At 39.6% G+C, this 26263-nt stretch overlaps 6 protein-coding genes and 1 non-coding gene across 11 annotated transcripts; 5 read left to right on the plus strand and 2 right to left on the minus strand.

Moving 5' to 3' along the window:
- The first annotated feature begins 28 nt into the window (after positions 1 to 28).
- LOC106400817 (probable E3 ubiquitin-protein ligase ARI5) lies at positions 29 to 5159 on the plus strand. Of its 4 annotated transcripts, none has more exons than XM_048743475.1 (15): positions 29 to 480; positions 1288 to 1412; positions 1504 to 1609; positions 1706 to 1796; positions 1964 to 2136; positions 2383 to 2487; positions 2566 to 2654; positions 2793 to 2900; positions 3055 to 3145; positions 3242 to 3331; positions 3755 to 3802; positions 3986 to 4057; positions 4140 to 4233; positions 4325 to 4451; positions 4632 to 5159. In XM_048743475.1, the coding sequence occupies exons 1-15, from the start codon at positions 304 to 306 to the stop codon at positions 4810 to 4812; spliced, it is 1677 nt and encodes a 558-aa protein (XP_048599432.1). In that variant the 5' UTR covers positions 29 to 303; the 3' UTR covers positions 4813 to 5159. The 4 variants fall into 4 exon arrangements, with proteins under 4 accessions (XP_048599432.1, XP_048599430.1, XP_048599429.1 ...); XM_048743473.1 differs by having other exon boundaries at positions 53 to 480; positions 3662 to 3802; XM_048743472.1 differs by having other exon boundaries at positions 53 to 480; positions 2383 to 2654; positions 3662 to 3802.
- Positions 5160 to 5480: 321 nt separating this feature from the next.
- LOC125579411 (ATPase family AAA domain-containing protein At1g05910) lies at positions 5481 to 11489 on the plus strand. 2 transcript variants are annotated; one of them, XM_048743469.1, is made up of 11 exons: positions 5481 to 5637; positions 5955 to 6221; positions 6498 to 6629; positions 6718 to 8532; positions 8615 to 8803; positions 8964 to 9100; positions 9677 to 9916; positions 10210 to 10396; positions 10488 to 10553; positions 10666 to 10915; positions 11026 to 11489. In XM_048743469.1, the coding sequence occupies exons 2-11, from the start codon at positions 6000 to 6002 to the stop codon at positions 11409 to 11411; spliced, it is 3624 nt and encodes a 1207-aa protein (XP_048599426.1). In that variant the 5' UTR covers positions 5481 to 5637; positions 5955 to 5999; the 3' UTR covers positions 11412 to 11489. The 2 variants fall into 2 exon arrangements, with proteins under 2 accessions (XP_048599426.1, XP_048599427.1); XM_048743470.1 differs by having other exon boundaries at positions 6528 to 6629.
- A 505-nt stretch (positions 11490 to 11994) lies between these two features.
- On the plus strand, positions 11995 to 12651 carry LOC106369485 (B3 domain-containing protein At1g05920-like). Its single transcript, XM_013809633.1, has one exon. The coding sequence runs from the start codon at positions 11995 to 11997 to the stop codon at positions 12649 to 12651; it is 657 nt and encodes a 218-aa protein (XP_013665087.1).
- Positions 12652 to 13270: 619 nt separating this feature from the next.
- Positions 13271 to 18629, minus strand: LOC106369486 (protein SEMI-ROLLED LEAF 2). Its single transcript, XM_048743471.1, has 20 exons — positions 18459 to 18629; positions 18080 to 18244; positions 17796 to 17870; positions 17585 to 17700; positions 17379 to 17493; positions 17173 to 17301; positions 17049 to 17096; positions 16840 to 16964; positions 16561 to 16757; positions 16187 to 16476; positions 15772 to 15921; positions 15491 to 15688; positions 15260 to 15409; positions 15004 to 15079; positions 14807 to 14934; positions 14533 to 14706; positions 14171 to 14317; positions 13944 to 14078; positions 13669 to 13863; positions 13271 to 13579 (listed from the first exon to the last, which is right to left on the minus strand). Exons 2-20 carry the CDS (start codon positions 18212 to 18214, stop codon positions 13421 to 13423), a joined length of 2742 nt encoding a protein of 913 aa, XP_048599428.1. The 5' UTR covers positions 18215 to 18244; positions 18459 to 18629; the 3' UTR covers positions 13271 to 13420.
- A 977-nt stretch (positions 18630 to 19606) lies between these two features.
- Positions 19607 to 20696, minus strand: LOC106371152. Its single transcript, XM_013811191.3, has 3 exons — positions 20551 to 20696; positions 19967 to 20426; positions 19607 to 19886 (listed from the first exon to the last, which is right to left on the minus strand). The coding sequence occupies exons 2-3, from the start codon at positions 20423 to 20425 to the stop codon at positions 19728 to 19730; spliced, it is 618 nt and encodes a 205-aa protein (XP_013666645.1). The 5' UTR covers position 20426; positions 20551 to 20696; the 3' UTR covers positions 19607 to 19727.
- A 1-nt stretch (position 20697) lies between these two features.
- TRNAT-UGU lies at positions 20698 to 20769 on the plus strand. The gene has a single exon. It is a non-coding gene; the product is annotated as a tRNA-Thr (tRNA).
- Positions 20770 to 20940: 171 nt separating this feature from the next.
- Positions 20941 to 26261, plus strand: LOC106370167 (probable fructokinase-2). The gene is made up of 4 exons (XM_013810226.3): positions 20941 to 24972; positions 25363 to 25695; positions 25774 to 25890; positions 25972 to 26261. The coding sequence occupies exons 1-4, from the start codon at positions 24448 to 24450 to the stop codon at positions 26098 to 26100; spliced, it is 1104 nt and encodes a 367-aa protein (XP_013665680.2). The 5' UTR covers positions 20941 to 24447; the 3' UTR covers positions 26101 to 26261.
- The last annotated feature ends 2 nt before the right edge of the window (positions 26262 to 26263 follow it).

Raw genomic sequence — 26263 nt, forward strand, 5'->3', positions numbered from 1 at the left:
TACTCAAACCCGAGAAAGTCAAAAGTCTTCGTCTTTGGAGATGTATGTTGTTGTCGGGAGAGGTTTTGTCATGTTTTCCACTTGCTTTTTATGATTAAGCGTTTCGTTATCACATCTACTGCTCGGTTTCTGAAGCCAGCGATTCGGAATCTCTCTCTTTCTCTCGATATCAGACACTTATATAAAAAGTTGTTTACTTTCCCTTGTGAGATTCTCTGGAACCTTTATTGAGTGAGAGGGTTTTGTCTGATTCCCATAAAGCTCAAGCCTTTAGGGAGAGTAAGAAGATAATTATCGCCGATCATGGATTCAGAGGATGACTTGCTCGGTGCCCACGATATGGAATCAGGAGAGGATGATTTTTACAGCGGTGGTGGGTCAGATGATGATTACATCGAAAGTGATGGTGATGAGCCCGATTACGGTTTCGTTGAGGAAGACGTGGATGATTCCCTCATGATCGCCTCTCATCGCTCTCAGGTGGGGCTTGTTTAGATTTAGAACTTGTTACTACTTATTACATGCTTTTGCAACTGTCCAATCCAATGTTGGATTCTTGTATCTTTTTTCTTTTCATGGCTCTTTTGTTGATTACTTCACTTGGTAGTATGAGCTGGCTGTTAAAGTTTGGAACTTGTTGCCGTTTTCAGCTTTACTTTAGTGTTTGGCGGTTTAGTTTCCTCATCTGTTCTGTCTGTTTGTTAATGGGAATTGCTGAGCTCAAAGAAGTTTTTTTCTTGTTAGACTTTTCCTTTTTCTTTTTCTTTTTTTTTATGCTACGCTTAGTCTTCTAAGTGATTGAAAGTTAGTTTCAAGGCAATTTAGTTTTCTAGATGGAGTTGAGTTGCTATATGATTCTTGTCTTTCTGTAGTAAATTGATGGAAATGCAGTGATTGTTATATGAGTTATGTACTCTTCCTAACTATTCTGTTTTTATTGTTTAATCTTTCTGCCAAAGCTTTTTTACCTTCTCTTTATCTCATATTGTTTTTCTTTTCAATTCCTTAGTTACATTGTTGGCTACTGATTCTATAGTTGATAAAAATGGAGGAACTCATTGGCAAAAAGAAGTGATTTTTTTTTTTCTTGAAGATTGTGATTCTATGTGTTTGTTGTTCTTTATTCGACTCCTTGGCTATATATAGCTGTTAAGTGGCTGACTTTCGTATATCTACCATGGAGCTACTGCATGTCTGATTGCTTTACTATCTGTTAGTTTCACATATGCTCTTATTTTACTATGAACATTGACTCATTGTTGTTGTTGTAATGATGCATGCTTCCAGATAAATTATGTTGTTCTCAAGGAAGAAGATATCCGCAAGCTTCAGATGGATGATATTGGAAGAGTCTCCATGGTCCTTTCCATAAGCGAGGCTGAAGCAAGCATTTTACTTCTTCACTATCACTGGTAAATTCCTTTGACATTTTCTGTCTAATTAAGTTACCAATCTCTCCCCTTTCTCTAGCTCTCCCTAATGCTTGACAATGTGTTATTTTAGGAGTGTGAGTAAAGTTCATGATGAATGGTTTGCGGATGAGGAGGGAGTTCGGAAAGCTGTTGGCATATTGGAGAGACCTGTTGTTTCAGCCCCTCACGGCGGAGAAGTAAATTCCTTTTGATTTGTCGACTCTTGAATTGTTTTTCTATATTGTTTGCTTCGCTTGGTAGTTCATGTTTCACTGACGCATTTGATGTTTTAGCTTACATGTGGAATATGCTTTGAACCCTTCCAACGTGAAGAAGTTGTATCGCTTGCTTGTGGTCATCCTTTCTGCTCTACCTGCTGGACTGGTATGTCTTTTTTTCCCTTGTAGATGCTTTCATCTGTAGCTTCTTTTCAGAAACATGGATTTGAAAATTTCTTGGATTTATCTGATTGGAGAAATTTAATTGTGTGTGGAATTAAGTTTCTGTTTTGTGCTTGAACATTTTGTTTCTTATACTCTATACTTATATAGGTTATATCAGTACAACCATCAATGATGGCCCAGGATGCTTGATGCTAAAGTGTCCCGAGCCTTCTTGCCCTGCTGCTGTTGGTCAAGATATGTTCGAAAAATTCGCTTCCAAGGAAGACAAAGAGAAGTACTACAAATATTTTCTTAGGTCTTATATTGAAGACAACAGAAAGGTAAAGCGTCCAAGATAACATCTATCACACTGCATAATTTACAGCAATAAGGAGAAACTGCTTGATGCTCTTGCTAATAACTTAAACCTTTTAAAATGAAATCTAGATAAACACAACTTTCTTCAAACCGTTGGTTTACGGCCTTTAGGCAGACTATAGTACTCTGCCCTCCATATGTATGGTATGCCTATGATATTGCGCTTGTCTTGTCTTGATTTCGCTCTTATTTGTTTTTTTCTGCTTCAGATGAAGTGGTGCCCTGCCCCAGGATGTGAGAATGCAATTGAGTTTGCTGCCGGGACTAGCAATTATGATGTTTCCTGCTTGTGTTCACGGAGCTTTTGCTGGAATGTAAGTTCTTGGTGTCAAAACCAACTATTTAATCACTTTGGTTTATCTTTGGGACCTGTAATAAATATGAAATTCCAGTGCACTGAAGAGGCTCACCGTCCTGTGGATTGTCACACAGTAGCACAATGGATACGTAAAAATAGCGCTGAATCCGAAAATATGAACTGGTATTATACGTGTTCATACTGAACCAATCTTCTGTTTTTCTCTACCGCATATTTATGTTTAATTATCACTGGAGCTATGTCATTTCTCTTGCATCTACCATTTCTTATATGACATGCTAACCAGCTTTTGCCTCCCAGGATACTTGCAAATTCAAAGCCTTGCCCAAAGTGTAAGCGGCCAATTGAAAAGAATCATGGATGCATGCACATGACATGCACACCACCTTGTAAATATGAGTTTTGTTGGTAAATACTTTATCCCCATCTCTGAAAGATGTCCAAGTTTGGTTGTTAGTCGTTACTCTTTCTCTGTAATTTTGAATTGCAAACAACCTTGTTTCTATCTGATGTCTTAGGGTTAGTGCAAGAAGTGCTAATGAATGTATGTATGAATCTTTAGGCTTTGCCTTAATGCATGGACAGCTCACGGGGAAAGAACTGGTGGTTTTTATGCCTGCAACCGGTATGAGTCAGCCAAGCAAGAAGGACTAGTAGGATCTCTTTACTTCTTTGATAATTTGTAGTGGTACTTTCTGTAGTCTGGTTAGTATTGTTTTGTTGATATCAATTGAATTGGTTGTTTTTAGTATGATGAGGCTGAAAAGAGGAGAGAGATGGCAAAAAATTCGCTCGAGAGATACACTCATTATTATGAACGCTGGGCAAGCAATCAGACGGTACGCACAATTTTTTATACGTATATGCCGAAGACACTTGAAAGCTTAAATTGTTCTATACGCTCTAGTTCAGTTTCTATGATAAGATAGATGATCATACGATAGACTTTCCAGCTGAGAGCAAATCAGTAATAGCATTGTGATGAACTTGACAACATAAAAAAATTGTAGCATCTTGGAGCTAGTTTGATTTTTTTCATTTGGTTTTCTTTATTTGCGAGCATCGAGAATGTGAATCATGTGAAGGGTGGGGTTGAGTAATATATATTGTAGGCTATTAACACCCCATAAACAAAATAATTTAGAGTTGTGTTTCTTACTTGGCTGCAGCACTTACAAGACACTATATTCTACCTCTATGTCAAGAACCAAGAGCTTTCTCGTCTTCCTATCATATGTATTTTTTTTTGTCTGATTTGGCAGTCGAGGCAGAAAGCTGTGGAGGATCTGCAGAAAGCGCAATTGGAAAAGGTAAAAAAATTCTATGGAGTGGAAGAATGATTTGAGCTAACAGCTATTCCATTTGCTGTTATTTTGCAAGACCAAACTGTATCCGGACTCTTAATAGGACTGCAGTGTTGTTACTTCGTTGATTTTGTTTTGAATTTGTGGTGCTCAAATGCTGCTGTCAAACTTTTCTTGTTGTTTTGCTAGCTGGAGAAGCTTAGTGACATACAATGCACTCCAGAATCTCAGCTGAAGTTCATCTCAGAGGCGTGGCTTCAGGTTAGCAACTAAAATATATAAATAACTAATGAGATTTATGTACCACATCTCTCTGAATATTCACCCCATTATACCTTTACAGATCATTGAATGCAGACGTGTACTGAAATGGACATATGCATATGGGTACTATCTACCTGATCACGATAAGAAACAATTTTTTGAGTATTTGCAAGGTAAAGAATCCTCATCTGTAGATCGGCTGGAAAAGCTGGTCGTGTCAGTGAGCCATTGAAATTTGAAATTTTCTCTTGATGATTTGATCAGGGGAGGCTGAGTCAGGTTTGGAGAGGCTCCACAAATGCGTAGAGAAGGAACTGGAGGTGTTTCTGAATGCTGAAGGCCCTTCAGATGACTTCAATCATTTCCGGACAAAGTTAACTGGTTTGACCAGGTGATTGTTTTTCCTTTTCAGACAGATCATGATAGACTCTATGTCGACTTAAGATGAGTACTATTCAGATCAGTTGTGGCATCTGTAGTCAGATACTGTCATTGGTTTGGTTGAACTAGTTGAGACGTTGAACAACCCCTGTGAATGCTAACTGCAATGACTTGTATATTGTATAAACAGCATAACGAAAACCTACTTTGAGAATCTGGTGAAAGCTCTGGAGAATGGTCTTGCTGATGTGGATACACAAGGGACTAGCAGCAAATCAACAAGCTCTAAATCTAGCAAGACGAAAGGCAGTGGGAAAGGTAAAGGAAGCTCCAGAAATGGCGGGTCCAGCAAAAGCTCAGATGGAAACTGAGATCTCTCTCAGGTTTCAGTTACAATCTCTCTCTCTATGCCTCTCTCTTGTGTGCCGCCATCTCATTAAGAAGCTCTATTAACTTGGAAGTTAAGCAAAATTGGAGAAAAGGTTTGGGGTTTGCTGCAGTATTTTTACAGTAGCCTCCTCTGAGTTCATTGCACGCACAAGTGAACTGCAAGAAGAGTTTGTAATAGTTTATTGTAAGCTACCCTAAATGTTGTATAGTATAAAAGAATATTCACGTTGTTACTTTGGCTTTTTAATTGCCTTGCACTGCTATAGTGCAGTGTCTATGAACACCAAATGGAGTCTCTTTGTCTGTAAAGAAGAAATGTTACTATCTCCTTTGTATTAGTCTCTTCAAAAACACCTCAAGAAAGTTCAAAATCTGCTAATTTTTTGTAGATTGGGTTATAATAATAATATTTTCTACAATAAATAACTGTTTGGATGACTGATATATAACCAAACCTGTGGGTTTAAAAGTGAATTTTAAATTAAGGTAATTATTGGACCACAATTTAAAGTTATGGGGTCAATAATTAATATAAGATAATATTGAGGGAGTTATTTCAAAATAATCCAAACTTATAAGGAGAATATCCACGGACTAGGAAAGCCAGGGATAGAGATATCCTGACGTCCAAACAGGGAGTGAGGTAAACAAAATTTATTAAAGCAGCAGCCGGAAAAAAAAACAAAAAGGAAGAAAGAAAAAAAAAACGCAAGAAGAAGAAGAAGAAGAAGAGCAACGAAGACGAACCAGTCTCCACTGACACACCTCTCGATCTTTCTCCCCTTTCACTTTCCTCCAATCTCCAGGTTTCTCGCGTCTCTACGTTTATCACCAATCCGTTACGCTTGCTCGATTTCGCATTATCTCTCCGTTTGATTGATTTTAGCTCCTCTTTGAGTTCTATTAGCTTAATAATGCAATCGGATAAACAATAATCTCTTCTCCGTTGTGTAGATTTACTCGAACTGATCACTCGTCCGGCTCCAGTTTCTAGGGCTTGGTTTAGGATTTTGAATTGTTTAAGCTCGGAGGTCTATGAATGCATGTCTATTAGCTCTGTGTATTTCATTTTCTATTGGCTATGTTTGCTGGAATGTGATGTGTGAATCTTTGAGTTTTGTAGTTTATGGAAGTAAGATAAGTCAATCAGGCGTAAGCATTTTTCAGTATGCATCCGAAGGGATCGAGTCAAGGAGATGGTTCGGATACTAAGGCGGTTAGAAGCAGCGATAGGCTTAGGAGGAGACCTAAATTGTATGGTCGCTCATACTATTACTACTCGCCCAACTTGCATAACAGGAAAAGAAACACCAAGACGAGAACCGCGGCTTCGCAGATCGCTAAGATGCTGCATAAAGGGAACAAGCCAGCACGGGCTTCGAGCGCCACGGTAAGCGTCAAACACCAACATTCTGAAAGTACCACTGGATGTTGTTTGGTCTGTTTATGTGAATGAATGGAAAGAGGAGTTGTTGTTATTAAGTTTACTGCAGTTAAGAGCATTTCTACTTCCCCTGAGTTTTAAGTTGATGCCAGTTTCTATGATTGTTTATGCCGTTATGGGGTTTCACTTTGGAGAAGATGATCATTTTAGTCCAGCGATAATAGCTTTTGTCCTATTAGTGACCTGTATTGCATACTGTTTATCTTGGTCTAATTAAACTAGAATGTTGGTAACGTTGCTAATGACGTACAGCCAGTTGCATCCGACCTCCGGCGTTCCACTAGGAAGAGAAGACTTTCTGTAAATCTTGAAGACTATACTGACAGTTCTGGAGGGGAGGATGAAGATATGATGGTCAGGATATTTTCCTCTTGATTATTTTGAAGCTACTTTAGAAGTAATGTGTTATGCCTTATAAGAATAAGTTTCTGATCTTTTACAGAGTCCAGCATATCGAACTTTAAGGAGTAGAGTCAGTAATGGAGTTCATCGAAATAGAAAGGCCAAGGAAACTGAATCAGCACCACGGCGTGAAGGTCTTCGTCCTCGTCGTTCAAAGATAATTGCTAATAAACGTCTGAAAACAGAATCTGGCGCCAATCAAGATTCTTCTGAGGAGAAAGATGGCCCAGAAGAAACCGAGAATGGAAATGAACTAGATGACCATGATGCTGATGATGGTGAAGATGAGGTTGAGGCTGAAGACGAGGGTAATGGAGAAGATGAGGGGGATGGCGAAGATGAGGAAGAAGATGGCGACGATGATGAAGATGAAGAACAGGAGGGAAGGAAGAGATATGATCTGCGAAACCGTGCTGAAGTGCGTAGGATGCCTACAGAAGAAATTAACAAGCAACAACAACCTAGATCTCCCCGGAGAGTGTTGCATCAAGGCATGGGTACCAGGAATGGAAGGGATGTTAGGAGAGGTGGGTCTAGGCTTCACAAGCGCCATCGCTTTGCAAGAACAGATGATTCAGATGATTCTCTTCTTGTGGATGAGTTGGATCAGGGCCCTGCGATTCCATGGGCTCGAGGTGGAAACAGATCTGGACCACCTTGGCTATTTGGGGGTTTGGACACGTACGGGTCAAGTTCATTGGGGTTGAATGCTGGAGCTTCTGGTTGGGGTCACCAAAGTGATGGTTTAACCGCATTAACTTCCGGGGTTCAGACTGCTGGGCCAAGCTCTAAAGGAGGTGCAGATATTCAGCCACTGCAGATCAATGAGAATATTAATTTTGACGACATTGGTGGGCTATCCGAATATATTAATGATTTGAAGGAAATGGTTTTCTTTCCGTTGCTGTACCCAGAGTTCTTTGCAAGTTACAACATTACTCCTCCCAGAGGTGTATTGCTGTGTGGTCCTCCAGGCACTGGTAAAACACTGATTGCTCGAGCATTGGCATGTGCTGCTTCAAAAGCTGGACAGAAAGTTAGCTTTTATATGCGAAAGGGTGCTGATGTCCTTAGCAAGTGGGTTGGCGAGGCTGAGAGACAACTAAAGCTACTCTTTGAGGAGGCTCAGCGAAATCAGCCTTCGATAATCTTTTTTGATGAAATTGATGGTCTTGCTCCTGTAAGATCTAGCAAGCAGGAGCAGATACATAATTCTATTGTTTCAACTTTGCTGGCGCTGATGGATGGCCTTGATTCTCGTGGTCAAGTTGTTCTCATTGGAGCAACAAACAGGGTAGATGCAATAGATGGAGCATTACGCCGCCCTGGCAGATTCGATCGAGAGTTCAATTTTTCTTTACCAGGCTGCGAAGCACAAGCCGAAATATTGGATATCCACACTCGTAAATGGAAAAATCCTCCTAGTCGTGAGCTCAAAGAGGAACTGGCAGCTAGTTGTGTAGGGTATTGTGGTGCTGATCTGAAAGCTTTGTGCACTGAAGCTGCCATTCGTGCTTTTCGTGAGAAATATCCACAAGTTTATACCAGTGACGATAAATATGCCATAGATGTTGGGTTGGTTAAGGTTAACAAGAGCCACTTTGTAGAGGCAATGTCAGCTATTACTCCTGCTGCCCATAGAGGGTCTGTTGTGCAGTCCAGACCACTCTCTCCGGTTGTATTGCCATGTTTACATCGACACCTCCTTGGATCCATGAGTTTAATATCAGATATTTTTCCCTCGTCAGCCATGTCATCAGAGTTGACCAAGCTGTCAATGCTTTCATTTGGATCCGCAATTCCTCTCGTTTATCGTCCTCGACTCCTGCTGCTTGGTGGTGAAGGAGTTGGACTGGTAATTGCTCGTAGTTTCGTGTGATTATTTTCAGAAGGCTTTATTACTTTAAACTGAATTAACTTACTTGTTAGCTTAACAGGATCATCTTGGACCTGCTATCTTACACGAGCTAGAAAAATTTCCTATTCACTCTCTGGGACTTCCATCTCTTCTTTCGGATCCTGGTGCCAAGACCCCAGAGGAGGCGTTAGTACATATATTTAGTGAAGCTAGGAGAACAACACCTTCGATACTTTACATACCGATGTTCAATAATTGGTGGGAAAATGTAAGTGTTTTTCTTACTACCTAAATTCATTTTGCTGCAGTTACTTTGGCAGATGATGTTTGCTGTTTGCTTAATAGAACAGCTTGTCCTATTGGTTGTAGCAGGAACTGCTTTGAGTTTTAAGTAGCCAGTCTAATGATCTTAATCCTAATGACTGCAGGCGCATGAACAGCTAAGGGCTGTATTTCTGACTTTGTTAGAAGAACTGCCATCAAATCTGCCCATATTATTACTTGCTACATCTTATGGTGAATTATCTGATTTTGAAGAGCAGTCAGTATTTGACAATCGATCTGTGTAAGTTTATGCTCTACTTGTAAATTTGTAATCACCTTATCACGTACCATTGTACAGATTTATTACTGGCTTTTCTTTTGTTTTCTAGAAAATCTGGTAGGTAACTTTCTTTGAAGTTTGGTTATGAGCCAACAGTTTGTTAACTAGGATCTCAGTGTAATATGATAATGTGTGAGCTTGTTCTGAGAGCCAGTCATCCCTTCAGTGTCAAAGCATGCATTGCGGTTGTGTGTGCATATTAGTCTTGAGTTAATATATGAATCTGTTGATGCTTATGTTGTCGAAGTTAGTGTTTTTGGTTTGTCTGATGTTGATCACCTTGAGCTTTCTTAACACTAAGCATGTATGACCATATAAAGTTATGAACTTATATACTATTTTTGACAAGTTATGGAAGGTCAGACAAATTCTGAGAATTGGCATTGCCTTTTTATTGGTTTCATACGCCAACTTAGCATACTCTTTCCTAGACTCTAGCTATAGATCTAGCTTTTTCATTCTTTTGGTTGTCCATGTATAGATTCCACGGTTGTGGTTTATTACTCCGTTTCTTAGATTGTGTCCTCTTGCTTTCAGTTATACTGTGGACAAACTATCAGGCGAAGACAGGTCTTTGTTCTTTGACCGTTTGATTGAAGCTGCTCTCTCAGTCATTTCAGGCTTAAACGGCAAACCTGATGGACCGCCCTTTCCAGAACTTCCCAAGCTTCCAAAAGAACCTACTGGTCCAAAACCGGCAGAAATAAAAGCCAAGGTTGAAGCAGAGCAGCATGCCCTTCGACGATTGCGTATGTGTCTCAGAGACGTTTGCAATAGGTAAATGTGTATTGGCCTTGACTTTTATAAAAAAACATCCATTGAAAGTGTTCTCGACCCTTAATCTTCTGGAAATTGAAGGCCTACCGCCTAAAAGTTTCAAATGTTCTCTTTAAATCTATATGGAGGCCTAGAGATGAAAAAATTTGAATATAAAAGCACTTAAATTAGCTTTCAAATTTTACATTTGGTAGCCTTGTTTAGTATATCATGTAGAGAGTTTTCTTGGGGTCCCGTTTTAATTATCTCGTTACTTTAAATAATATAACTTGTAGTATACTTTTGCTGTGCAGGATACTATATGATAAAAGATTCAGCGCATTCCACTTCCCAGTTACTGACGAGGATGCTCCAAACTATCGCACAATAATTCAAAATCCAATGGATACGGCTACTCTGCTGCAGCGTGTTGATGCTGGGCAGTACCTCACATGTTCACCGTTCTTGCAAGATGTTGATCTCATTGTGAAAAATGCCAAGGTGCACTCCTATTTTACAACACATGGCTATAAAACCTTGACGATTTAGAGAATGTGGTCTCATTTACAAGATGTTGATCTCATTTATCCAGGCTTACAATGGAGATGATTACGCTGGAGCGAGAATTGTCAGTAGAGCCTACGAGCTTCGAGATGTAGTATGTTTGCTAGTCTCTTTTGAGTCCTTTTATAGCTTTCAATGAAAATTTGTTGCAGGCATAGCATCCCCCAGAGCTTTCCTCTGAAGCCATAATTGTCTTTGTGTTTCAGGTGCATGGGATGCTGGCGCAGATGGACCCAGCACTGCTAACATATTGTGACAAGATCGCAGCTGAAGGTGGTCCTGCACAGATACCAGATGATCTGAGTGGATCTATCCTTGGTTTAGCTCCTGTAGTGCAGATGGGGACTGTTACTAGATCCAGTGCCCGACTTCGAAACGTGCAGCCAGAGGTTAATATAGATCGAGATCATGAAGGTCTTAAAAAGCCTAAGAAAACAGCTGATGCTGCCTCTACAGGTAATGCCACTGCAAACGAATATATGGTTCTTGTTTCACGTGTGAAGAATCAAACTACTTGTTGCTGGATATAGAACAACGCTTGATAATGTTTATGTTGCGGTGAACAGATTCAGCTTCAGACAAACCAGAACACCAAGATTCAGACGTAGAAATGACACCTCTGGAAGCAGCCAAATCAAACTCATCAGCGCCTTGTTCAGCAGAAGATCCGCCGAGAAAAGAGGATGAGGCTTGTGGGGAAGAAGTGAGTGGTGATTGCTCCCAAGATTCTGTGAAGTCAGACGAAGACATGTCAAGCGAGATAGAATCTGTAAAGGGAGTGCTGATGGAGCGTACTGAAAGCTACAGCATTCCGCAGATGGAGAGGATCTACACTCGAATCATGAAGGGTGTACTCGAGACTCTGGACAAAGGACTTGGTGATGATCAAAGCCCTAAGCATTCAATTTTGAGATTTTTATCGGAATTCGCTCAGCTTCAGGCGAATTTCTGAGGCTAAAACCTTTTCTCATATCAGTTAGAAATCTTAAGAAAAAAAAAATGAAAGGAACATCAAGTTTTTTTTTCTAAATCGTGGATTTTTTTTTTTAATTTGACTGAAATAGTTGCAAAGAACAAAAAAAGGTAGAAGTTAATCAGTAGGATCTGATCTTCTTGTAAAGTTGAAGAAGTCTGCACCTTTATATCTAAAACAGGCTTAAAAGTAAACGAAAAAAGAAAGGATTTGTCGATTTAATCTTTAGGTTTATGCTTGTATCAATCGTGAGCTAGAAGTAGAACATAACACAAACGGACCAATTAGGAACGTGATTAGCTCCTCTCTCTCGCTTGAGTTTCCGTTATGACCGTTGGGGATGAGTTTTAGCGGGAACCTAACTAACTTCTTGGACGAGATATTAAAGAATCAAGAGAAAAAAAAAAGAACACTCTGAATTTGCCTCGCGTCTTATATTAATCGGCAAGATAGTTCCTCTCTCTCTCTCACTCAGCCACTTCTTGTCCTCTTCATCTCGACGGTCCCTAACTTCTTGAATCAACACAGCTTAGAAGAAGAGATGAGCTTGTATAAAGATATAATGTGGAACCTTCCAGGATTCTCCAAAACTGCCAAAGACAAGAAAGAAGAAGAGAGAATGAGGAGAATCTTCCACCTCTTCCCCAAAAGAAAAAGATCCCTTCGAAGTCCCCCCAACAAGAAACACTCTCCTCCTCCTCCTCCTCTCTCAAAACTCCCCATAAAGAAACGAACTGTTTACCAATACACCACCACCACGAAGACTCCCCAATGGATCCGCCGCTTGAAAAAAGACTTGAACATAGCCGACGACCCCTTCCTCCTCGCGGAGAAGCCTCTCGACCTCGACGACGTGGATCCAGAACAAAACCGTCTCTCCATCCCTTTCCAGACCCTAAAGAGAAACGACTTCTTGACGTGTGACGAGGGGATGATTCTTGGAGACGAGAGGATCAATAATGAGGGGAGGATTGGTGTGGCTGCGTGTCTCGTTGATCAAAGGAATAAACAGTGGAAGATGGTTTTGAAGAAGTGGGTTCGTGTGTCTGACTCAGGGAAAGTCCTCCAGAGTTTTCTGTTGAGTGGTGCATGGAGTGACGTCGTTGAGGCTAATGAGTTGAGAGATGGAGATAACATCAGTCTATGGTCTTTCAGGCTCAATGGGTTCCTCTTCTTTGCTCTTGACTTTGCAGGTGACTCCGTAGACTTCTTAGAGTAAGTTAAGGGGAGTGTTATTGGATCATACTAGGGTTTATGGGATCATATAGTCTTGTGAGGTTTCTCTTTCGAATCATAGATGAAAACTGGTTGAAACACAAACCTTAAGGCGTTTTCTTTCTGTTTTGACGATGGAGGTTGTCACCATACTTTGTTTATATGAATTGTATATACTCTGGACAGTACTCTGGTTTGTTGCTTGATCCACACGACACATAAATCTAATTTTTCAGCAAACTCCAATCTACTCAACTTAAAACACATTTCAAGAGGATCTTGAGCTCCTCTTGAAGCTCAATCATTCAGAATCATTATCTACTTTTGAGTAACCATATAACTTCAGGGCATTCTATAGTTTTTGGTCTAGTAACTTCTTGTGAGTGTAATATACAAACTTACATGTGCCTTTTTTTTTGTTTCAGATCTTTTACTATAGTATGATCTTTAACAGTTTGACATGAGTTTGGGTTCTTGTTTGGTCTACTTTAGTTGTTCCATTGACCTAACTAACACCAATGATTTCTTGTATCAATCATATCATGCAATTGTTTTGACCTTAAATCTTTTACCATCTGATGATTAATTGTTAATAAGAAATATGATTTTAGTAAAAATTGATGTGTCATCTCTCTGTGAGTCCTAACTCACTCTTTTAATATATTAAGATTAGATGAAGCACAAGATTACACGTGATAATATATATATGTATACACTATGCCGTGTGTCTATAAATAAGTTACACATGCAAGATTTTCAAGAATGTACCGGCTTTAACATCCGGCTGCTTTCAAGAACTCATCGTAAGGGCTTGAAGAAGGTAACCGAAACGAGTTTTGTTCCACTTCGAGTGAGCAGAATGCGAGCTGGCCTTGAGGTTGGACTTGTGCCACAGTCAGTGCCTTGTGATCATCTTCATCAGCTTCTTCTGTCTGTAACACACAAGGAAAACAAAAATGAATACCAAAAGGAGATTATAAAGTTTGATGGGAGGACAGTTGAAGAACAGACTCTCTCTCACCTCATCTAGAAGAAAGAGTTCATCCTCTTCTGAGAGAGTTACAGCTTTGGTTGCCTCAGGTTTGAAACTTCGAAGCACGGACATCTTTTGATGCTTACCCGTCACAAGAGCCTCACACTGATTCATCATTTGGTCGTAAGGTACAGGGATGGAGGAAACAGGGAGGCTTGCAACTTGCCTAGCAGTTTCTGATACCTACACACCAACAATTAAGAAGAATTACATTTAAAAGAAAAAAGATCACACAAGCACTAAGTAAGTGTATGTATATTTACCGATTCTAGCAACTCGTTGACACTCAGAACATCTGCTGGGTTAGTGTTTGTGGACAAGGATTTATTGTGGCCAGGCTCACTCCCACTAGCCCCCGGAGAAGCTCCTTCAAATGCCACTATTGCTGAAAGCTCAACCTGAAGGATCCAACACAATTGCAATTAAGGAACTCTCACTCCCTGAAGCAAAAAAAGTGTAATTAAGTTTCTAATGAAGTCATTATTATTACCTCATCAAAAGCTGGAACTTCTGTTTCATTAAGAGGAGAACTACTAGATCCTGGTGTGTCCATGAACATTGGTGCGCCAAGAGGGTGTGCATCCTCATCTCTCGAAAAATCTGACTCAATTTCCTTTCTCAAATTTGATTCCTCCTCCTGAGAGCATAACACAAAACATTTTTAGAAAAAGGTCAAGATATAGAATGCTCCTGCGAGTACTAAACATAGCATTAGTACTAAACTCATGGTTTCTTTATATTCAATATAGCTTTATCTGCTGATTTGGCTATAAGATCAAACCCATCTTCCACCAAATATAAGAACTACAATGAATGAATACATTTTATTGTCATTTTAAACTGGAAAAGTACCTCGGATAATATCTGAAATTTCGATGTGAACTGAGTGATAACGATTTCCTTCAGGAAACTATCATTTGAGACAACCGCTGAGGAGTTGAGAGCAGCACAATCATCTTCCTGTGGAGATCCAGAACATGCAGCACGCAGTCTGATATCTCCTTCCAGCACAAGAGAAGGATCAACCTGTTAAGAACATGATGAATTGCACATACGGATTAGAAGACAGCTGAGCACCCAAACGCAAGGGATTTGAAAACGGATGCAATAGTTAACAAAAGCTCACCATTTGGGCAGTTAAAGATTCTTTGACAAGTGGAATTAGCTCCGGTATATTGGAGATCTTGGCACTAAAAATGAGCAAGTATGATGCAAACGTGAAGATGGATCTTCTACGTGAGAGCTGCATACCTCCTTCAGAATCATACCAGAAATATATGTCAGAAACAAACTCAAGAGCATTAAACATAGTCTTTCACTTACCATCTTGATTCAATGAGAGATTTCGAAGAGAGAACGCCAGCTGAAAACACCGCACCAGAGCCATATGATTTGATCTCTGCCATTAGCAACAATCACCAAATCAGAGAAAATTTTACATACTCAAAAAATGCCTTCCCATCTACATAGGGAGGATCCATCACGTAAACAAAGTTCATAACCATTAAATCCAGTGTTTAAATTCATTTTTAATTTTAAAGAATCAAGGAGCATATTCCACTTGGTGGCTACAACTAACCTTTGCTACTGAAAACAAAAGAGTGATATTAAACGTGCTGGCCATGGCCACTAAATTTGCAGGTGTATTCTCGGTAGAAGTTGCTTGGATCCATAGGGATGAAAGAAGCATATTCACTTGGTGACTACTCAGTCGAAGTGAACATAACGACTGTAAACAGCATGAAAGCACACTATCAAATCACACTCAAATCCATAAGAAAAGTGCCAATTAATATCATAAGAAACATACTTTTATACCATCATCGACATCCTTTAAGCTCTCCAAGGACAGACAACCATCTGAGGCTTCATCATATTGGTCTGACCAAGGCAAACGAAGAGTACGAAGAAGCAGGACAGAGAATACATTATGCGCCTCAACTCTAGTCTCACAGTCTGCGTGGGACATCGCAAGGAGCAGTTGGTGAAACAAGGCATCCGGAAACACCTGGGACACACCCCACCGTAAATCCGTTAGAAACAGAATAATTGCCGCAAGTTTCAGTAAAACAAAAACAAAATCTCACTTACTTTCTTGTGGTAAGATACATTTGGGACCACTGATACTATATGTGCAGCACGGAGAGTGGCTGACGCTGTGGTCCTAGCAACGAGTACATTAGTTGATATCGTCTCAAGAACCACTGCCAACATATCAAGAATTGGCCCTGCATCCCCAACCTTAGAGCAAACCAACAAAAAAGTTATTGAAAATTTGTTTCAAAAAGATAAAAAAATCTTAATGTTTTCGATAAAAAGGTTGTAAACTAAAAAAAATTAATTGAATTAATTGAATTGTCATTGGTTAAAAGTTATTAAAAATTAAAACTACAGAAAACTATATATTTATTATAGCGATTTAACGTATTTTTTTTTAATATGCATGAAAACACTAAAAAAATCTATCTTTGTAGGACGGAGGCAAGTATAATACAGTCCAACTAACCTTGTTTGAGAGCTCTGCGATGCAATTTTCTAACGCATGCTGCATCTCAGAGTTCTGCTTCGTTCCATCAGCAGACAGATCAGATTCAGCTGCGTTTTGAAGGCATTTCCGCAAGTGCTTAATCAAGTCAGCTATTACAGCAGTCAGGGCGCCTGAAGCCTGCTGCTTAGCGTGTAGCACAAGGCATGTGGCTACATTAACCATGTTAACTTGAACACCCTGTTGCTTCATTACATTCTTATGATCCAAGTGCTTGATTAAAGAAGATACCAACACATGACAATTTTCTCCTGCTTTTCCATACACTTGTTTTAGTCAGTAGCAGCCTAGAAGACGAGTTAAAATTTAAGGAAATTTAGATATCAATCTCTGACCTGATTCTTCGAGACGAGACTGAAGAAACAATAAAACAGAAGAGGCGACGCCCTTCTCTGGAGACCAGTAACTTCCACAGTCAAAAGCATTCAAAAGCGGTTCCAGAACACGGCGAAGAGTTGTGGTTTCCTTTGCTAATTTGGCTATGTTGCAAAGGCAGGCCATAGACCAGTATGAGGGGCTCTTCGAATTATCCCTGAATGGATTTAACAAATAAATCAAATAACAATTAAAAGATGCATTTAACAAGTGACAATAAAGTTATTGAGAAGCCTTACATGTTTTCCTCAGTCACAGGATTATTACGTTTGAAAGAAACCCATTTACTCATTTTGGGAATTGAATTTTCACCAGCCTCGTTGGTCTCCAAATCCATATAATTCTCCAGAATCACACACATAATCTAATTCAAGATGAAAGAAAAAAAAAGGGTTCATGATCAACAACAATGCACCATCACTGTTTGTTAAAGTAACCGATGACTCACCAAATCCAAGTCCATTGATAGTTGTGAATGCTCACCAATGAAAGACACCTGGCAGTAACTATTGGTTAGTAACATGCTGCACATATCAATTTATATATAGGATATGTTTTGTGTAAACCATTACCATGAATGCCAAAGCTTGCATTCCTGCTGGCCGTAATTGGAGTGATCTTTCATCATCCCCCAGTTCTTGAGCAAGTTGACAAAGTTTAGGTATTAGCCCTTCTAAGTTGAACATGTGCGAATTCTCAGTCTGTATTTAAGCAAATGTGGATTGAGCAGAGACCAAAAGAAGATGAAACAATGCCTAAAATAAGGCTCAAATGTAACCTGTAAGCTAATAAAGTCAACGAGGGTATTGCAACCCAAAATCTGCACTTCTTCCTCTTTTGTTTGCTCCAAAAGAGTTCGGACAATGCTTAGCAAACTACACGAAAATAGAGGCCTACAAGAAAACAAAAAAATGTGATAATTTATTCCTCAAATAATCAGAATATACCAAATCAAACTTTATCCTGTAAGAAACTACTACTTACATCTGCTCCTTACATGAGGAAAGCATTTTCTTGTAAATGCACAAGACGACTTTGACTGATCCGATATTTCCATTTCGCAGCTCTTTGTAACATTTTTGCTCAAGGTACTCTGTAATCTGTCAACCAAAGCAAAGAAGATTAAAACTGAGAGAAGAAGTATATGCTAAGCAAATAGGGAATAAGAGATAATAAAAATAAATAAAGTAACTACCTTTGGGATTCGTAAAGGATTCCTTGACGCATACTCACAAAGCTTGCCAATTTTTCTATCATCTGGTTCAGCATCCTGCCAAACCACAACATGGAAAACATAAACTTTTAAAAAAACATGTGTAGCAAAACCCCATTGAACCAACAAGTTATAAAACATCAACAAACCTACAACGGAAAAAAAAAAGACAATGTAGATTATCCTCATTAGTACTCAAAGAAAGAAATAGAATTTAGAATAATGATTGATATAGATACAAAAGAGAAAGAAAAAAAAGAGATGACCTGGTTGCGAGGGAAGATTTCAGCGAGCATGTGCTTGTAACGTTTAAGGGGATGACGAGACCTTGGACGCAAGGAAGGACAGAAGAAACAGAGGTTACCACAGGCGGGCAAAACCCGTCTGGATATAACCCCCATTCTCTTCTATTATCCTCTTCTTCTTCTTCCCTGCAATGCAAACCAATTAAAAAAAAACAATAATAAGAAGATACGTCTGAGATAAATCAAGAAAAATTGTACCCCCAGCAGCAATGCGGTTCTGATAGAACCCTAATTCTATCCCCCCAGCAAAAAAAAAAGGGAGAGAAAAGAAAAAAGGAATCAAATTTACGGAAATGGAAATTATTCAGAAAAGAAAAGGAAAAAGAGATGGTAACCTCACCTAGGAAGACGGAGGAAGAGGCAGTTGAGGGAAGAATGAAGGAAAATCTAATCCCCCCGCTCAAAGCTGGCATTTTAATCATCGTTAACAAATCTTTTAAACCTTCTCTCTTTCCGCCATTATTGTCGGAAAGTGTCAGTCCGAGGAACTCTTTAAATTACTAAATTACCCTTCAATCATCTTGTCTGAATCTACGTTGCACGGAAGCTTCATCGGACGTCCGCTTCCCGCTTCGGAACCGGAATCGGAATCGGAACCTTGTGGAAGCTTGCGGAATCTCGCTTCCAAAACGTTTCTAAAATATTCTCTTTAAAAACCTGTTGGAAGCTTATGATTCCGTTTTGGAATCACGCTTCCATTTTTTCTAAAAATACAATGTATATCAATAAAATATAAAACCATAGTTTTAATCTATATAAAATTAAAAATATTAATAGTAATGAATATTGAATTATAAATATATATAAATATCAAAAATAATACTATAAATTATCTTTATGCATTGAGATTTTTTATTAAAGATATAGCACATATTGAAACATATTGTGTCAATTATTTATGAAGTATTAAAAATAATTAATATAATATTTTTTGTAAACATAATTTATGTGTATTTTTACAGTTTTAATATAAAATCATTTCAAAATTATTATAAATGAATAAATGTTTTATTTCAAATTTAAATCATATAATTTTAGTCCTAATTATTAAAAAAATTTACATATATATATATATATTTATATATGGATATACGCTTCCAATACGTACCCGCTTCCTAATATTTTAAAAAATCTCGCTTCTGCGCTTCCTTACGCTTCCGCTTCCACGTACCCGCTTCCGTTTCCATGTAACATAGGTCTGAATCACCCGAACCTTGTACACTTGGTCCGGATTTTAGAAGTTTCTTAAAATAAGCACTCGGTGCAAAATCGTCGGCCCGTGCGCTAAGATACAACTAATGGGCCGAGTAAGTTAGCCCAATATAAAACAAAACCCATCCAACATTTGAACAAGTTACACTAGCCTTGCCTTGCAGTGATCAGGAGCAAGAGGAGATCAAGTAGAAACAGTTGATGACCTCAATCACAGAGACAGGTTCTAAAGAGTCTATGCTAAAGAAGCACGCAACCTCGTGGAACTACTTCACACGCATAGAACATTCTTTTCATTAGGAGTTAATTAAAAACACTAATACCCAAGTCAAGGTCTACCAAACACACATACTAGTAAGAATCAACAAGTTCTAAAAAAAAAAGATTGCATCTCTCTCTAGCGATGAGGAGGACCACACTTGATGTTGTAACGCCCAGCCAGCTCCTGCGCAACACGATCGTGGGTAAGTTTATCAATCATCTCAAACTTCTTGTGATGCGTAGTCACCGTCTCAGACTGCTGTTTCGCCAGCTCCTCCGCCTCCTCCAGCTGCTTCTGCAACCACACACACTCAAAAAAACACATCAAAACCACATTCACAGTGGAGAGAGAGAGTACTACAGATCAAACTCAACCTTAATCATAAACGCAGCTTCAGCAGTGTGTTTCCTCACAAGCCTCTTAACTCTCTGGGCCTTATCAAACTCAGCATCACTCGGATCCACCCAGCGAAACTGGATCGTCCTCCCAGGCTTCTTGGGCCTATCGCTAAACATCGCGGGCCTAGCAGCAGAGGCTCTCACGGGTCTCGGCATCCCAGCGACCATGAACGGGAACTGAGAGACGGTTTCGATCACGGCCTTCGCCGTCTGCTCGGACTCCATCTCGACGAGGACACCCGTCGGAAGCTCCTTGGGGCCTAGGTAGTTAGGCAAGAAGATGACATCCTTGACGGTGCCGAACTGGCTGAAGGCGGATTCAACGACGGATTTGGAGGCGTGGGGAGTGAGCTCGTCTACGTAGACAGTGCGACGGACTCGAGAGAGAAAGGATTCGTACTTTTCTTCTTCTTCTTCTTCTTCCGGATTCGCCATTCTAAATCAGAGAGACGAATCTAGGGTTTATGTAACTTTCCCAATCTAGAATCCGGTTCTAACAGAGATGGAGTAAACCAAAAAAAAAATACGATTCGAGGATGGAGATCAAAGGAACTATTTACCTTCGCGAATCGTCTCGGAGGAGGAAGGAGAAACCGCCTGTTTGATCGAGAGCCGATGCTTTGTTTGTTTGTTTGTTCGGGAAACAAAATAATGACGATTGTTGTAGTATATGGGTATAAGCTTATTAGTGGGAAAATGTTACCAAAGCCCGTATAGCTCAGTGGTAGAGCGTCAGTCTTGTAAACTGAAGGTCCGTAGTTCGATCCTGCGTGTGGGCACTTTTTTAAATTCTATCTAGGACCTACTTTCACGTGCAATTTAAACTTTTCCTTTTCTTTTTTTTGTTCAAGTAAGGAAATGTTAACTATCTTTTTCTTTTATCTATAAATCAATGTTTTTAAAATCGGATCAAGCCAATGGTTGGACCGGATTGAACCATGAACGGGTCACATAGTGGGGCAAATGCACATAACACATAGTATAGTTGATGTTAAAAAAAAAGAGTAATTGTATGAATTTTGTACAATTTGGAGACTTTGATATATGATAAACATTAGTTAGTAGACCTACTTGTACACTTTCTCAACAGATGCTATGTTCCACAAATAAAACGCAATGTTATTTCAGGCTTACACACCGGGACGAGTCCAAAAAACTCAGCTTTGGTTGTTTGTGTATATAAAGTTTGGCAAGTTCCTGCTTTACGCCTCTCATCGCTTTGGCTCTCTCTCTCTCTCTCTAAATTTCTCTCTAGAAAACCCTAACGCCTCTCATCGCTTTGGCTCCGACGGCGGTGGTTCCACAGGCCGTCGTCGGGAGCTCCTTGTTTTCTTTTCCTCTTTGCTCCATCGGCTTTCTCCTCCTCTTTGCGGTCTTTGTCGGAGCTCTTGTTTGCTTCGCCGCCTCAAGCCTCTGTTCTATTCGCGGTAGATCTGAGAGGTTTGGCGTGGGTGGTGACAGATCTGGTGTGATGACGACGTTTTCGAGCTAGGGCCAGTAGATGGAGTCGGGTTCATGGGTGGTCGGTGCCCTCGTGTCTTCGTTGGAGATCCTTCCGGCGGATCTGTAGGTACCTAGGCGGTGGTGAGGAAAGTGCTCGAACTGGCGTCGATCCTCTCTCTCCTCTGTTCAGATCGTCGGTGTTTCACCAACTTTTTCCCGGACCTAGGGTTCCAACCAGGAGTTTGATGGCGTGTGGAGTCCTGATGAGGCTTCAATCCCGGCGGTCCTTCATCTTCCGCCTCCCTTCGGCAAGGTCTCTTCTTGGCTGGGTTTGAGTCTCGGTTTCTTGGTTCGTCCGGTTCCGCTTGGCTCGTGTGAGATCCTCTGGCTGGTTCTCAGTCGTGGGTACGTGTTGGGAGCTTCCTCTCTCGGTGTTGTCACCCGGGTTTGGGGGTTTTCGTGGCAGCGCGTGTCGAGTAATGAGACTGCATCCGCGTCTCTTTTGGTGTCTCTGTCTCTCAGACCCGAACTCTTGACTGTGGCAACGCGTACTTTGATATCTTCTCCCATAATAATTGTCATCTTGTGGCGATAGCTCTGTGTTTGCAGGCTGGTCCTCTGCATGTGGATAAGTGTTAGTTGAGCACTCGAGCTCTAGCTAGTTTGTCGGTTGCTTCTTCCGGAGGAGATGTGCCCAACATGTCCCATTACTCTGCGTGTGTGGTGGGTTAAATGGGTGTATACAGTTCCGGGGGTTTGAGGGTTGGAGACAGCAACCTCCGGTCTTCATCCCGAACGACGGCACCGCCTGTTTGTGGACTCTCTTCGTGCTGTCGGTGTGGCAATTTCAAACGGGCTAGATGTTCCGTGGTTTCATTTCTCGGTGTGGTTTGATGCTTGAGTCTCTCGGAAGCTGTAGGTTTTCCTGTTGCTTCAAGGTTTGAGCCGCCTTTCTCTCTGGGAGCTCGCGGCAATCGGGGTCTCGCTCCTCTCTTTCCATTCCCTTGGGGCATCATCGCTTCGCTATCTCCAGTTCGTACTTAGGTCCTCAGGTTGTCGACTTTGAATCTATTTGTTCACTAGGTGCTCTGTTTAGTTTACATTTCTGCATTCCGCTTCTTGTTCTCTTTGTTATTCTGTAAAAAATTGAAAACTGGTAATATAATTTTAACATTTTACCAAAAAAAAAAAAAAGTTTCTGCTTTAGTTACAGTTTTAATGTTGCAGTGTGACGCCTTTTGAGATGCGTACTTAAGGCTATGTTAAATAATGGTTGCGTCGACAGTGGCTCAGTTTTACCAAGACGAATTGTCTCTGCAGACAGGAAAATCAAGCGAATCTATTGATGTTTGTTTTGAAATTGATAATCTTTACAAACATAACAGTGACATTCTCATATACTGTTTCAGCTTGTGTATAATCGAATAATAGATGTAGGAAGGTTATGTTCCAATACACCGGCTATCTGATTATTAATCGTGAATACTGCGAACGTAGGAAGGGAGAATAGGGTGATCAAGTTACAGACTGAAGTTGCCCTTCTGCGAGTGGAGTACCTACACTGTTTGTGTGTAAGAAGAAAGAATGAAATGAGATTATTTTTTTTTGAATTATATAGGGATATCCTGGCCTCATAGAAGTGGTCCAGTGACTAAGATTAGTCACGTATTGCCGCGTGTCAGTCCGTTGTTTCTGGTGATGATGAAATGTTAATTTTTCAGTGGCCGGGACTCAAACCCTGATGGCTTCACCCTATTGGACTTTTACCCTCAAATTAATTACCACCAGACTACAAGTCCTAGTTGAAATGAGATTTCACGTTTTGTTTTGCTGTTATTATATATAGTTTGGTGTTCGGATTTTTGTGGTAACTTCATTCAAAGTATTCATGTTACATTGAGATCCTCCCTCTTTTGTTTAAAACCGAATATCTCAAGGTTCTCTGTTCAGTAAAAGTTAGTTTTTCTTCATAATAATTCATGTGTTGGCTTTTGAGTTAGTCATATGCAAAGTTATAAGAATTGGTTTAGGCAAAAGCTCGGAACCCGCCTAGGCGGAAAATCCCTTGTAATCGAAATGATTTTCTTAAAATTCGATTTATAAGACTCAAATCGGTTTAAACCATTTTAAATCAGTTTAAATCAATTTAAATTAATATAAATCTATTAAATTAAATACTAATGTTAGTAAAATTCACTAATTTGTCTAACCTCTTTTATTTTGTATATCTATTTTGATAATTCATCAAAATAATTTTAAAAGTAAACCCAAAACTAAAAAATCTTATATAAATGTAAAATATATATAAAATTAATCAATAATTCGTTAACACCTAGTCTTGTCTCCGCCTAGGCACTAGTTCTATGTAGAGCGTCTAGCTACCGCCGAGCGATTTTTTAAACATTGGTTATATGTTTAAGCTTATTGGCTGAGGTTCAGCACAATTCAATCTATTCTGAAGGAGGTATTTAACATTTCCCTATGATATAATCAACGTTGAATCAAGTGTTAGATAAAAGGAGTTGGTTTATTGAGTTATATCCTTTCTCTGTTGTTGGTGTGTAGAGCTGCCGATAACAGAGCGCAAGAAGAAGAAACATTGTGTTCTCTGAGCTCTGTTTCTTCTAATGTATTAATTGACTTATTAAAATCATATTCTTGTGCGTGAAGAAAAGATTTAGAATATAGAATATTGTGATACATATACATACATACGTCGTGTAAATTTAAAGAGTATTAATTTGTTCTTATCCGCTATCCAGATTTATAACCATATAGAAACGTTGAATCCACTGAACCATGAAAGCAATTATAGAAAACAATGAAAAGAAAATTAAAATAATTCATTGCATAATTGCTAAGAAATTTTAAATTCATGATATAGTATATCCGTCATATCTATAAACTTGATATATATTCAACGTTTCAAAGATATCTCTACAAGAATCTGACTGTTTACGATTATCATTTTATTCATTTCTTTTTTTGAACATATTCTTTACCAGAGTGAAACCATGACTTCAAAAGCTTTAAACCATGTCTTACACCCTTATATAAACTACACTAACCTTCGTTCACTTATCCTCATCTCTATTGTCTTCCTTCTCAGATCTCTCGAACACAAACTAGAACTTGTTCCAATGGCGTCAAACCTAGACAAAGGCCTCATCGTGAGCTTCGGCGAGATGCTCATTGACTTCGTCCCCACGCAATCCGGCGTTTCCCTCGCTGAATCCCCCGGATTCCTCAAAGCTCCCGGAGGTGCTCCGGCCAACGTCGCCATCGCAGTCACGCGTCTCGGTGGTCGCGCAGCTTTCGTTGGAAAGCTCGGTGATGATGAGTTCGGCCACATGCTTGCTGGTATCTTGAGGGAGAACGGTGTTGAAGACAAGGGGATTAACTTCGACAAGGGAGCCAGAACCGCACTAGCATTCGTCACGTTGCGTTCAGATGGGGACAGAGAGTTTATGTTTTACCGTAACCCGAGCGCCGACATGCTTCTCCGACCAGATGAACTCAACCTCGAACTAATCAGATCGGTACGTAAACATTTTACGGAGCCATAAACATTTTTAAGTTAGTTTTAATAAATAAATAAATAAAATCGATAATCTAGAGACCAAGTCGAATGTTTCATCCAGTTCGATCCACGACTGGGGGCATACACCTTTATATATATTTCTCCATTCCGAAAATAATATGTTTTAGAAAGAAAAAAAATTGTTTTAAAAAGATACATTTTCAATACATCAAATAATTATAAATTTTAAATATTAAAATTTATTGGTTAAAAGTTGTGGAAAATACTATATTGGTAAATATGTTTCTATGAAAATTTTAAAAGATACAATTTCTTTTTGAAACCGATGGAGTATGTTTTTTTTACTATTATATGTGGTTGGAGATTTGATTAATTTTTGTTATGGCAGGCCAAAGTGTTTCACTATGGATCAATAAGTTTGATAACGGAGCCATGCAGGTCGGCTCACTTGAAGGCAATGGAAGTGGCAAAAGAAGCTGGAGCTCTTCTTTCCTACGACCCTAACCTAAGGGAACCTCTTTGGTCATCCCCTGAAGAAGCTAGGAAACAGATCATGAGCATCTGGGACAAGGCTGAGATCATCAAGGTCAGTGACGTGGAGCTTGAGTTTCTTACCCAAAACAAAACGATCGATGATGAGTCAGCGATGTCTCTGTGGCATCCCAATTTGAAGCTCTTGCTTGTTACCCTCGGTGAAAAGGGATGTCGTTACTACACTAAGGTAACTTGTGCACTAAGCATCATCATGACAATGTCTTACTTTTTACCTGATTGCTTGCTAATAAAGACACATGTTTAGGGTTTCCATGGATCTGTTGAGGCTTTTGATGTGAACGCGGTAGATACTACCGGAGCTGGAGATTCATTCATCGGCGCGTTTCTAAGCCAGATTGTTGATGATCAGACTGTACTCAAGGTTGAACATAACCCTAAACCTCTTAATGATCATGTTGTGTAACAAGTGTGGTTTACTGATAACTTTTTTTTTTCTTATTAGGAGGAAGAAAGGTTGAGAAAAGTGCTGAGGTTCGCAAACGCTTGTGGAGCCATCACGACGACCAAGAAGGGAGCCATTCCAGCTCTTCCTTCTGAGTGTGATGCTCTCTCTCTTCTTAAAGACAAATAGAGAGACCTAGTAACAACAACCTTTTAAATTTACAAATGTGCGCTTTGTCTTGCTGATGTATTTTGTTTGAAATAATAAGGATCGCAATGTTGTTATCTTTTCTATTTATGTCTTTCTTGGCATCTCTTGCTACTAATAAAAAACTCAAGAGTTTTTTCTTATA

This window comes from Brassica napus, chromosome A10, assembly GCF_020379485.1.
Source record: "Brassica napus cultivar Da-Ae chromosome A10, Da-Ae, whole genome shotgun sequence".
In the NCBI taxonomy this organism is placed as follows: Eukaryota; Viridiplantae; Streptophyta; class Magnoliopsida; order Brassicales; family Brassicaceae; genus Brassica; species Brassica napus.